At 36.8% G+C, this 13,303-nt stretch overlaps 1 protein-coding gene across 1 annotated transcript in view; it reads right to left on the bottom strand.

The window, feature by feature from the left end:
* Nucleotides 1–326: 326 nt before the first annotated feature.
* MEGF10 (multiple EGF like domains 10) overlaps nucleotides 327–13,303 on the bottom strand; it is an 88,237-nt gene continuing 75,260 nt past the window's right edge. The window contains exons 19-25 of the mRNA XM_027709041.1: nucleotides 11,430–11,558; nucleotides 10,703–10,939; nucleotides 9,795–9,922; nucleotides 9,502–9,625; nucleotides 7,547–7,591; nucleotides 5,804–6,010; nucleotides 327–4,866 (exon numbers count right to left, since the gene is read on the bottom strand). Coding sequence (XP_027564842.1) covers nucleotides 4,706–4,866; nucleotides 5,804–6,010; nucleotides 7,547–7,591; nucleotides 9,502–9,625; nucleotides 9,795–9,922; nucleotides 10,703–10,939; nucleotides 11,430–11,558 — 1,031 coding nt within the window. The 3' untranslated portion in view covers nucleotides 327–4,705. The remainder of the gene's footprint in view (nucleotides 4,867–5,803; nucleotides 6,011–7,546; nucleotides 7,592–9,501; nucleotides 9,626–9,794; nucleotides 9,923–10,702; nucleotides 10,940–11,429; nucleotides 11,559–13,303) is intronic.

The following is a 13,303-nucleotide window of genomic DNA, read 5'->3' as shown; positions in this document are numbered from 1 at the left end:
GCTTTAGGCATTCAAGAGAGGCTTGAAAGAATTGTCCTGTTTACAGAATTATTTCCCACAGCACCAGACAGTAATCACACAAGTTCAGTTGATTTTTCTGCAAATCCTTTGATAAACTACCTATTTTCTAAAAGAGGGAAAATGAAATGCATCACTTGGTGGACCAGCACAGGCAAGTGTCCTGGTTTTAGCTGGGACAAAGTTAATTTTCTTCTTAGTAGCTGGTACACTGCTGTGTTTTGTGGTGAGCAACCACACTGTGCATCACTGGTTTCTCTTGGGGTTTATTTGCCGCAGTCGTCATAGAAAGAAGACTTGACAACCCGTGGATTCAAGCAGAGTGATATAGCTTGGGGCTATCTCCCTTTATTGGAGGTGGCTAGCTCTATTTATAGGGTAAGGTGGGAAGGTTCTGGAAAACAGGGAGGAGCATAGGATTGACAGGGGTGATAACCAACCAGGGAAGGAAGGAGGGAACATGAGATCAGGAGGGACCAATGAGAGGAAACATCTGCAATGCAGCAAACATGAACCAATAGAAAAAAGGGCATAATTCTGAGGGGAAAAATATGATTAAATTCAAGAAAAACTGGGGTACAACAAATAGTGAACATGCATTAACAATTCTAATTAATAACAGTCTCTGTCTTAACCGCATCATGTTATATATCTTCAAATCATATCTTCATTCGTCACTGTTCTCAGCCATAACTTCTTGCAGCCGTCTTTTCCATTCAATAAACTTTTCTTCCTCGCTTTCCGTGCCCTCCGCATTTATTTTTTTCTCCCTCTTTTTCAGTGCAATTATTAGTTTTAGTAGCCGTAGTAGTAATTTATTTTTTGTCAGTTAATAAACACTTCTTATTTCAATCCACAAAGTTTCCTTTCCACTTCTCCTCCCTGGAAGAGTGAGTGGCTATGTGGTACTTAGTTGCCAGCTGGGGTCAAACCATGACAGCAAGAATGACATTTTATATATTTCCCACTCAAGATCTATCATAAGCAAATGAAAAACAAAGGGAAAAAAAATTTCAAAGCATTTCCCACCTTTCATTAGAAACTTTAATGTATTAACCTACAGGTATGTGAAGTTGAAGTAAATGGTAGTGAGGGGCAGAATGATGAACATCAGTCATCTTTGGAAAATATATATATTTTCAAACAAAACGCTTTTTTTTTTTTGTTACAACTAAGAAGAAGAGGCAGGCATACTCGATAGGTTTTCTTTAAAAATATATTACAGTTCAATCATATCAAAGTGAAGTCTTGTGGGCTAGAAAACTGAAGAAAGAAGTGTTAGGTTCAGTGCTCCAACACTAAAATTTTCTGTACAGCAACTGATAAACATGCACCCATTTGTCTTTAGTAATTTCAGATACTATATATACAGACTTTAATATAAAGCATTTTTTGTCAAAATTAGCTCTGTATTCAGTCTGGGCTTTGGAGCTTCGGTCTAAGAATTATTATTTGGACACATATCTGATAAAAAATTGTAGTTACAGTACTTGAAAATCCAATATATTTTAAATAACACATATTCCACTTTTGACTTTGTTTTATACTAACTTCACTTCAATACAAACTTGACTTTGCAGTTTGTCTCATCAGGAAGTATGAGTACAATGAAATCTTCTTTCCCCTGTAATCTGCATGTGCATCTCCAATTAGAGTTAATGCAAGTTCTCTGGGTAGATCAAGATAAGGACAAATTTTGTGTGTGACAGGGTGTTGTGATGAAAAATCTTTGATATAGTAGAAAGCCTTGAGGTTCATATTCTAAATGGCCTGAGTTAATATGCCTACAGTATTTAAAATCTAAAGTTTATACTCGCTACTTACTTTAAAATCAGCTATTAATTTTGTGCGGCATTTTGAACTTTATTAAAATGATGACAAGTTGGAAGCGAAGGGCTATCTCAATTTTCAATGCTATGTTTCTCACAACTGTGATGTGAATATATAGAGGCAAAGTGTCTCTTTTCCTTCCTGTCTGTGGAAGCCAATTCTCTGAGTGCTTGCCAAAATTATTACATCAAGTTACTCAGTTTTCTCCACAATGTAAGTGTGCACGTTCCAGAAATATTCAAATTCTGTAAAGATCAGAGTGGGATCTACAAAAAGGGCTTTCTGACAGTCATGAGGATTGAGCTTGGGGGTCTCAAGTTGAGAGCAGAGTGTACTCCAGGAAATGTGTTTTCTGAGCACCTACCAAGGATCACTCACTGAAGTAAACTCACAAGACATTTACTCTGCCTGTATGTATTGCACATCCAGCTCAGATAACTACACAGCAGGAGTTTTACCCACATACAGAAAGGCAGACCTTGGTAATGTATATATTTAGAACATACACAATAGGCAAAATTTTCATAAACTCATCTGTTTTCATGAATATTTGACTGAATATATCTCTTGAGGATATGTGACATACTGGAGATTTTCAAAAAAATACCATTTATTCAGCTCTTCACTTTCCCATGTTGAAAAAAACTGTTGAGATTATGAAGATTCGTTTACCTAGTGGCCTCCAAATTTTACACAGAGCAAGAAAACAAGTTTTTGTGAGCTCACAATTGCTAAACGGCAGCATTTGCTATTCATGGCTTTAGAAAATAAAGGTTTTATTTTAAAGTCTGTTTCACAAAATACAAAAAATGTGTATACCAGTAGCTCTACACATTATCTATATGCGTACAAACCTAATCATTTCTTTGTCTTACAGAGGGATTAAATTGTAACCAGCTTCTGAAATCTTCTAAATAATGTCTGCACTTGCAAAATAAAATAAAATAATTTATTCCAAGGATGTACAAGAAATGCCCAGGGAATTGTGAAACAGCCAGTTATCATGGCTAGCCAGAACCAAGAATGTTATGGGACATTTCAAAGAGGCATATAAATTCTCAGGCTTAGGCACATCTGCTACGATGTCTTTGCCAGTAGCTTACTCATTTTTCACCACTTTAGTGACAACAAATAAAAGGAAATTGTACTTCCATTTCAGCTCTGGTGTTCCTTTTAAAAAAAAATTGAGAAAGTTTTGTCAGTTTTTCTCCCAGTTGTTCCTCTATTGCATTTAGTATTCCAAAGGCAACTGGTTGTGGGCTTCTTAGGAATATTTCAGTGCTGTCACAATAGTGATAATTCTTTGTGTCAGACTGTATTGCAGCCCAGATGTCATGGCAGTCCATGTGCTAAGCCAGAGAGCAGACTGTTTAGGAAGGAGTGACAGCCTCATTTGGAAAAAAGGCTCTTCTGGAAAGATGGTCTCCATCCACATGAGTAACAGACTAAGCTGAACTTTAAAGAGGAACTGTTTTTTACTTTTCTTCTGCATTCTTGTTATCATTCTGAACAAAAACACCATAATTTTTTTGTCCCAATTAACAAATTAGGTTAAACTGTTATGTATTAGGTAATCACCTCCTGATAGACATCAGTATGACATGAATTCTTACTTTAATTCTCTCCCTCTGCCCAGAGGTCCCTTTAAATGGACAAAATAAAGGCCAGCTGGAAAAAAATGCAAAATAAATGGACACATAGTAGAATATTTTTGCAGTTACAAGCTGGTTCACTAGAAACACAGACACACAGAGTAAAAATGGAGACAGAAGTTAATGAAGAATGGGGGATACATGTGTCATGTTATTAGCAATGCAAAAGACCAGCTTAAGCATGTGTTTCCCTACATCAACTATAAAAAAGAAAAGGTGCCTTTTTAGCAAGTATGCACAGAGTTTGCTTAGTTATTTCTAAGAAAAAAAAAATCAGAACACTTTACTATTTTTTTTCTATATTACAGTCATTATTACTACCTGTTTATAAAATGTAAACCCTTCCTTGCAGTTAAGATTTACAGAAGTCATCACCTTTGTCCACTCCTTACATAATCAGTCCATGGTGACAAAAATAAACTGATTTATTTTACATATTCTTTGAAGTAATTTCTGATATGTTATGGATTATTAGTTTTGTGTGGCAGAAATAGTGGTCAGAACTGCAATATACGAATGGTAGCAAAATATTTCTTGAAGACTAGTGGGGGGTCTGCAGTACTAAGAGCTCTTGAAGCATCATATAATACTGATGTATGCAATTATTTTATCTCCAGAACTATTCAATGTCCACCACCAGTAATGAACAAAAAAGCCTGATGATGGATTTCTCAAACAACTGCAGTATTGTGCTTACTTATCCCCATCAGATCTTGTTTCTTAATATGTCTTGACTAAAGATAAGAATGGAAGGTAAAATTTGGCAAGGCAGTTTTTCTTCTACTAATGAATAACTAATGAATCAGATCACTTGTAAAAAGTGGTATTTGGTAAATTGCACTGCCCTGTCTGAAACATGACAAAGATGAAGTCTATATTTAAGGTCACTAAAATGGGATGTTATCAAAACTGATCTGCAAACTAATATTTTTAAGCCAGTATATTACAGTATAAATGTGTTGCATTCCTGTTTCTATAAAATTTACTGCCATGAGAAAAAATAATCAGGATCCCCAGAGTGTGGCATTTGTCCATCTGTCACTTGTATACACAATACAAACCTCATGTTGAGATTCTGTTTAATGTACAGTAAATACTTGCTGGACAGATTAGGAACCAAATATGATGGTAAACTAGAGGAAGGAGCACAACCATGCCAATTTGCCCCTTGAGAGTCCCACTGTTCTACAAACCAGCTTCTGGGGTCATTCAGTGCTGATCCCCTTTGTAGAGGATGTGAGGCTGTCTCGAACTGGTAGCAAGTCATAATGACAGGGAATATGGCTGTTTTTTGGAAGATCATAAGGATCCTGGCTGAAATGTCCTCTGCTGCTGAATGGTCCCTGCACAACACTCACGGTGGGTTCTGTGACAAAAAAGGGCACATACATTCAATATGAGAAGTGGCAAACAGAAGGAAACACTGTATTTCATTTCAGGTTCTGCTTCAATATGAAGATTCCTTGTCATGCTGAGTTCCTGAAGTGAAGGTTTAGAAACCAAGATTGATGTTTAGGTGTTTTGGCTTCACACCTGTGGACCTGCAGCAGGGCCCTGCTGTGAGGATATTTACTGACGGAAGCAAGCGGACCAGCATCTCTTCTTTATGTGTGGGCAAACTTAAGAAAAACCCTGAATTTGGGGGTTTTAATCAAGATTTTAGAACAGTCCTTAAAAGCACCATGGGGATATTGATGAATTTTCATTTCTAAGTTGGGAACAGAAAAGGAAAATGTATCCTATGATATGGGACACAATTTATTCCAGTCCAGAGATTATTAGGATAGCTACCATTCCACAAGATGCCAAAGTCTTCTGCAACTAAGTAATATAGTAACTAGACAGGGCCCATATTAGTGAAATACTAGGTCTATGGGTGAAGATGCTGTTTTATTCTGCTCAAGAGAAAGAAATGGATCTTTCCCATCCCTCCCATACACTTAACCCCAGCTGTATTCAGTACTTAACAGTGTAACCTAGAGTTGAATTTTATTGCAATCAAATGCTAAGCTTATCTCATGCTGCTGCTTAGAAAAAGCCTTTTAAACCAGGGAAATTCAGAGGCACCTCTAGCTTACAGAACAGAGCTGAAGGTATTTCAAACCTCATTTGTGTGAATTTCACCACTTATCTCAGTAGAGTGAGGTTATTGTTAAAAGCATTTGAGCAGAAAACAGAATCTGAACATATTTTTTTTCCCAGTGAATTTTCATATATTTTGATTAAACTCAATCAAAGAAAAAAGAAAGTCCCATGCTCTTTGCCCTTAACCTTGAGCATCCAGAAATAGATTTTGTACATACCAACTTCATACACGTTCTTGTTGGCTGTAGCAGAGCTGGTGATCTCGGCATAGGGGGAGTCCCTGCGTGCTGGTGACTTCATTTCAACATACCCACATTCTGAGCTTTTTGGTACCAGAGCTGGTGGGTCCTTTATAGTAGCATAGGGGTTCTCAGAACTGCTTAATGAGCAATTACTTAGATTGTATTCCGAGTTCTTCACTAGATCTACAAAAAGAAAAATGTATTACTCTCTCAAGCCATGCTACATATTATGGACACTGCTGCTGAAAAAAGGGCATTCTTTAATTCTGAGTTCTGAAAAGTCACTCATAAATGAACATTTAAATGGAACCCAGTCATAAAACTTCAAAATTATTATACAACAATTAAATAAAGCACTTCAAGTGCTGTGCTCTTTGATAGGATTGATCTTGCCACCAGCAAATTACTGTTTCAAAGTCTGAGCATCTTCAATTCTGATTAAAACAGTAGCTAGCATTATATACAGATAATGTGTAGTATCAATTTTCAATAATTCAGAATACGTTTTGCCCCTCCAAGTGCTGTTCTCAGGACACTATTAAAGTAAGTGATCTAAGACTGTTCCCAAGACCAATGTTTGGGAAATGGTAACATGACTTCTTTGGATGGCATGTTTGGTGAAAAGTTTTACTATGCAGCCACACTAAAAGAGTAACCAGCTTCTTTGCAAGTTTCTGTAACGTGAAAACAGGAGAATTGAAAAGGAAACATCAGGTAGCTTGTGATTTAGGATTTCACTGAAGGACAGATAACTGTGATTTCAGAGATATATTTTCTTATGCTGGGAGGTGATTTTGTGGTGTTTGTGCTACTTTGTTCTCTGTGTTGTTTCGTGATATGATGTATTATTTATGCTTCAGAGATGAGACTTTGTCAGCTTGTTTCTCATTCAATATTCAGCAATGAGATTGCCCTTAGTGAAACTGTAAGTAGACAGGTGCTCATAACTTTGTGACTCATTTAAATTGGCCTTTCTCTAACCATAGAACCCTAGAATTAGTTTAGGTTGTAAAAGACCTTTCAGATCATTAATCCAACCATTAATGTAACACTGCCAAGCCCACCACTAAACCATGCCCATAAGTGCCAAGTCTTTACATATTTTACATATGCACACCTTAATCAGGTATCAAAAATAGTGACATACACCAGTGTGGTACAGTATAAAGTCTTATGAGAAAACTGAAAAATTCAAAAGAGCAAAATATCAGCGCTACCCTGAATTTCTGAAGCCTTTAATTCCTCTCTGTGTATTTGTATTTTGATATGCTTTCCAAAGGCCTGCAGTGAATGTGGCGAAGCATTACAGGCTTGCAGTCACACAGACCTACGCTGACCATGCCAGCTGCAAGAGGAATTGGCTCTCTTCTGAAGCCTTTCAGCAGAGACGGCATGTCCTCACCTCACTCACTAGGCGGAATTCAAGGGCCATCCCCATTCTGCTTTTAGAATGGAGCTGTGTTGTGACTCAAGCATTACAGAAACATTTGATGTGCAACACACAGAGGACTTATAAAGGCTTGGTTTGTTGTTGTTTGTTTTTTTTTCTAAACAACCTCCTCCCTTCAGAGAAAAGAACAAACTTCATGTATTGATTCAATGTCTAGGAAAAATTTAGTCCAAAATTATTTTTATATTCTCTTCACCCAGAAGGTAATATAGAAAAGTAAACTGAATGTCTATATCATTTCATCTGAATACATCAGAAAATAATCTCACCTTTCAGAGACTTCCCCAAATATCCCCTATCAAGTCCAAAAGCACCTGAGAAAATTTATACAAAAAACAAAGTAGCTTTAAAATCAAAGAAAATAAAAGTGGTTAAACAACAGGTTCTAAAGGGTTTAAAAATTGCTTTGTGATTAATTTCTAGCTGTACACAATAATTCTGTCATAAGCCCTGTGAAACTGCCCAGTACAGGGTACAGAAGTGTTGTTACTGTTGGCTTGCACCCTTTCAGACAGGAGGTTCCTGAACGTGGAAGGTGATGAAGGTCACAAGGGACCACTAAATTATCTGCTTTGACCTCATATATGTCACAGGCCATTACATTTCCCCCAGTTACTCTTGAATGAGCCTAATAACTGCTATTTGATTAAAGCATTTTTTTTTGTCTGGATAAACTGTATCTGCCAGAAGAGCATCCCATCTTGACCTGAAAATCTCAGGGTATGGAAAGTTCACTCTAATTCTTGATACTTTGCTTCCAAATTTAATCATTGCCAAAATTAATCACACCCACGGTCCCTGTTACAGTCTCTTGACCTGCAGGAATGGCCTAAGCACACAGCACCTGAGTCTGCAACTTTGCAATTACCTGTTAGTAAGAGATTTCTCTCAATATAAATCCAAATGTAAACATCAGCAGTGCATGACAACTGTCTCCAGAGACCAGGCACTTACCTGGTTATTAATCCATTCAAATAGCTTTGATTGATATTCTGGAGAGCTAATTTCTTAATTAGACTGTATTTTGGTACTGTGCCAGGAACTTTATGAAAGCTTAAAATCATTTTATCAATACCATATCTCTGTAAGCAAACACCATGGTTTTCAAGAAGGAAATTATATTATTTGAGGAGACCTAAACCTAATTAATTTTATTCCTACACCACCTTATTAGATCTCATGTCAGCTACTCTGTTGTTTTTACAAGTCTTATGCCCAGGTCACCAAGTTACCCAAGTAATCCCATTTGATCTTCTAGGAAACAGGCATAATATCAGCATTCATCTAGTCCTCTGGAATCATCCTGTTACTGAGGATCTCCTGCCATGGGTTAACCACAGCAAGTATCTCTTAGGAGCCTTAAGTACAAGTGCTCTGAAAAAATGTGAAGCTGAACATCAAGGTTTATGTAACCCTTTTCTGTAAAAACCCCAAAACAAACCCAAGAGATCTGAGCCTGAATTGTGGTTTGACCAACACTGGGAATGAGCAGGAAACATAGCAATGCTGCATACAGTTGTTCTGATTCCCAGAATCTCATATATTTGTAAGTACCAGAAATGAAGGTAATTAAATGATCTAAATGATACTGGCACTGAAAGTCCCTTTTAAGGGTCTTTCACTGGCCAGTGCAATCCAGCCTTTTTGGAATGCATGAGTTTGGAAAAGAATGAAAAGACAGCATAAAGCAGGATACAGCAACTCTAACCACTTCTTAGGAATTTTTCTTCTTATAGATAATGTTCTGTCTTCTTGCAAATGGGAGGCTTAGCTGGGAAGATCTCCTAGAATTTACATATGAAGCAGCTCAGATGATGAGAAACTACTTTTTAAACCATGGATTCCATTTGGTAGGGATTAAAAAAAAGAATACATGCAACCTTTCATTTATTTAATAAGAGTATGTAATTTTTTCAAAGCAGACCCTTATTGTACAATACCCATTGTTTTATAAAACTAATCAATAAGCAAACCTTCTAACAAAAATAATATGAGGTATTTTGCGTATCATGCCTGTACTGGGAATCAGACTGTTTCAGCATACCTCACAAGGAGTTACTTTTTCATCTCTGAGGGAAGGTCAAACCTATAACCCTGAACCTCACACACAATCTGACCAACTTGGTATTACCCTGAGAGGAGACTCAGGAAAGCATTCCTGCTTTCTAATTCATCTCACATACAATGAATAACATTCACATTCTCTCCTTTTTTTTTTCCTTACCAAGTTCATTGAGGTAGCCACCATGTTTCCAGTCTGCTGGCAGTGTTCCTGTGTAGTCCATGGCAGTACCTCGTTTTCCAGGTTCCACGTTTTTAAGGTTCACAAACAGCTGATTGTTTTTTGCCTGTTTCAAAGAAAGATGGGCAATAGAAACTGAAACTAGTGGGAAGCTGCTGAATTTCCACCTGATAATCAGGGAAAGCAAAAATAAACCAAATGGGAAACATTAGGGAATAAAGTAAAATAAACTAAAGACTAATTGACAGAGAAGTTTACAGATTTTTATGCTTTACCTTTGCTAAGGTCAGCCTCTCCATGTTTTTTACATGAGGTGGGGTAGTGCATTGAGTTAAAGTATGATAACTAGGATTAGAGAAATAGTGACTGTTGGCATTTCCACCATTACTGTGAGGGATGGTTTCTGAAAAGAAAAAGACAGGAAAATGAACAACTGAAAATAACATGGCATTTCTTCCCCAAAGATATGTTTTTGACAGTGCTGCTCTGATTTCAGAATCTGATTTTGAGTTTCTTAAAAAAACCTACCGAAACAAAACTAAAAATCTTGCATTTATTTAAAGAAATTGGACATACAGAGCAGTAAGTAACTAGTCATGTCCTCACTTTCAGCAAAGGTCATTCACAAGTGTTACTTGTTAATATCTCTGTTTTATCTCTGTAGTCATAGCATTATCCTAATTACCGTGACTTGTACCATTAAGTTCACACTAACATTTTCTGGTGCTTCAAGAGCCACTATACCTTTGCTGATTTGCTTTTTCTTAACTCTTGACAACTGTTTCTGTTGTTGTCTTTAACTGCTGCTTTCCTTAAACAGTGGTGTGCAAAAAACAGCATTGTGTTTGTGTACCCACTGCATCGCAACTCACAGGCACCTTCATAGGTCAGAAACTCCTGTTTGTTTCATTTCTCTTTCCCTTAACTTGTTTCAAACTTGAGCCACTTTGCTGGTTCTCTACAGAATCTTGCCACAGATAGTGTGAAATCTTGATTTTCTACAGTCATGCAGTCTTTCTGTATTCAAGCTGTTGGCATTGAATTTAAAGTCTCTGTAGAAACCATATTTTGCCACACTCCAGTTCTCTTTAAAAACAGGCAGAGGAGAATAGAAATGTCCATACTTCCACTGTTTAATGAAGAAAAATATTTGAGGATAAAATCTGTTCTAAACATCACTTACCTGAAATGGTGTAATCAGCATTCATGATCCTCATAGCAGGAGAGTAGGTCACTGTGGGCGTATTTGTTTCTTTTCCTTTCTGCTTGTGTCTGTAAATGATGAACAGCACTAGCAGGAAAAGCACAACCAGGACAAGAACAATGATGCCTGCTATAGCCCCTATCTGGTAGGAATCAGCAGGGATGGCAGTACTGGTATGGCTTAAACTGTTCAGGTTTCCCACAATGATTACACCAGCTGAAATACATGAAGAAATAAAAATATGTGGCATGAACTCAGAAGGTCGTGTGTCAGGAGCAGAAGACAAGATTTCACTTCTAAATCTTCCTGCTAACCTAACTGTATTTAATAGTGCCAAAATAGAGCTATGTCAGAAACCAATGTGACGACAATCCTAACCTTAAGGAAAAACATTCACGATCTTCACAGAAAGAGATATTTTCATTAATTTGAAGAAGTAGGAATATTCCTTAGGCAAAAGGACAGGGCAGGTAAAGCACAGCACTGTAACACATTTTGTGCAATCTACACTTGAGAGCTTTGCTCCAGTTAACTATCACTGAGGCATCTAATTTAAAGTGTACAGAACGTATTTAATAGAATGGACTATTTAAATGCTCATGCCTTCTCAGATTTACTTAATGAATGACACAGAGATGCTATTTAATAGGTCAATGCAATTTGTACAGGAAACAGTTACAGTAGTTTTATTGCATCCAGGCTTTACCTTGATCACACCTGGCCCCTTTCCAGCCTGGGCTGCAGTAACACGTGCCAGTGATGTGGTCGCAGGTTGAGTTGTTCAGACAGTCACAGATCTGACGGCACCCATACCCGTATGTACCCTGGGGACATTCTACGTAAGTGAAAATGAGACAGTCAGTACTTATTAAGTGCTTTGGTAATTACAGACCTGCAGCGCCACACATTTCTAACCCCACACATTTCAGTCCGTGGTCAGCAGATGGCAATGTGTCATTAGGAGCAGATCTCTTCGGGAAGGAATCCTAAGAGGACCCCTCAGCGTGTGTGTTTATGTGTGGGAAAGGAGAAGGAAATCGTATTTAGAAGTGTATTCATCCTTTACCTACAATGTTGCTGCCACTAAGGCAGTGCAGTTAGGAAGGAAAAAAAAATACTAATAAGATAAAAAGGGTAGGAGACAGAGAAGAAATGGGCAAGATGTGAATAAAGAGCCAGAACACAAGGTCTTTCGGGTTGCTCATATCCCAGTGCTTGAAAAATCATGTAATCATACAGGTGGAGTCAGACATCTGGCTGTTGTCGTATCTTATGACAGATGTGCTGATGTAAAATAGCAAGAAGAAAGGGCCATAACTGCAAGTCTAAAGTGCAACACATGTATATAAAAATAAAGCTGCTGCTTTGATACTGTAATGTATATACTGAGAAACTACCTACAGGAGAAAAATGCTAAATCATGGAGAATAAGCTAATTGGAAGAGTTTCACAGATTTTTTTCTCTCCCAGAATGACTTGAATACAATAATTAATTACTGATCAAAGTGTCTCCTACATCATGACATAAGCATGGTAGAGACTTATCCTAAACTGATAAAAATTATTTCTTTTATGCTGCCACCTCTGGTACCATGTGTCCTGTTACATTATAGTAGTTCAGATGGTTTCAGCAAGTGTGGTAGTTCTTCACCTTCTGAGACTCAATTTTCTGAAATCTCTCAGGAGTTCTGTAATTATGTTAACTTGTTCTTCTTTTTGTCTTTTTAAAAGAATATAACTCATCTTTTAGGCATTCTTAATTTAGAATAATTTACAAAGTAAAGTAACACAATGAATGCCAGATAATGTTTTTGCAGTCTTGTCTGAAGTGAAACTTCCATGTCTATATAGATTCTCCTTCTCTTTATTACAATCAATTAAACAAAATTTTAATTACTGAAGTAAATGTCTGGGCAAAAAATATCACGTCATAATATATTTTGGCATTTTAAAATCTGAATTAGAACAAATACCAAAACATTTAGTTTAATATTGTTACATCATTATTATCAAATTCTAAGACAAAATATAAAATCTATAAAATGTAATAATAGACTTGGATTTGCCAAAGTATTCAAAATTATTTTTTGACATCAAGTGACTGTCTTAAAAAGTTAGTCTTTCCCTGAGCTTTATTGCTCTTTTGAAGTGAAACAGAGAAATCATCAGAGTGCATGAATTTGGGAGCACCTCTCCGTAAAGTCAGCAAGAGTTGGACAAACACTTCTGTGCTTATGAGCCTGATTCTTCTTTTAATGTTGTACAATGTGGCAGTACCATTGATGTCAGTGGTGTTTTTCTTGATTTTCATGAGTAACAACCATACACATATGAAAACAAAATAACATCTACAATGCTTTTATAATCCAAATGTGTTGCAAAACCACATTGCACAGATTAATTGTATCCCCACCACTTCTTATCTTTAGTTTTCTAACTATTAGTTTTCTAACTATTAGTTTTCATTGTGGTTTATGCTAATCACAATTACTTGGATTCATTTATTGCTTTTACATGACAAGAGTTGTTGGATGTTTTTTTAGCATTAAGTCCAAAGCAACTAAAACATATTGCAAATGC

This window comes from Neopelma chrysocephalum, unplaced genomic scaffold (genome assembly GCF_003984885.1).
Source record: "Neopelma chrysocephalum unplaced genomic scaffold, ASM398488v2 Primary Assembly neopelma1_96684, whole genome shotgun sequence".
Taxonomy (NCBI): domain Eukaryota; kingdom Metazoa; phylum Chordata; class Aves; order Passeriformes; family Pipridae; genus Neopelma; species Neopelma chrysocephalum.
Note: the sequence above shows the minus strand (reverse complement) of the source record. Positions and strands in the feature narration are given on the sequence as shown.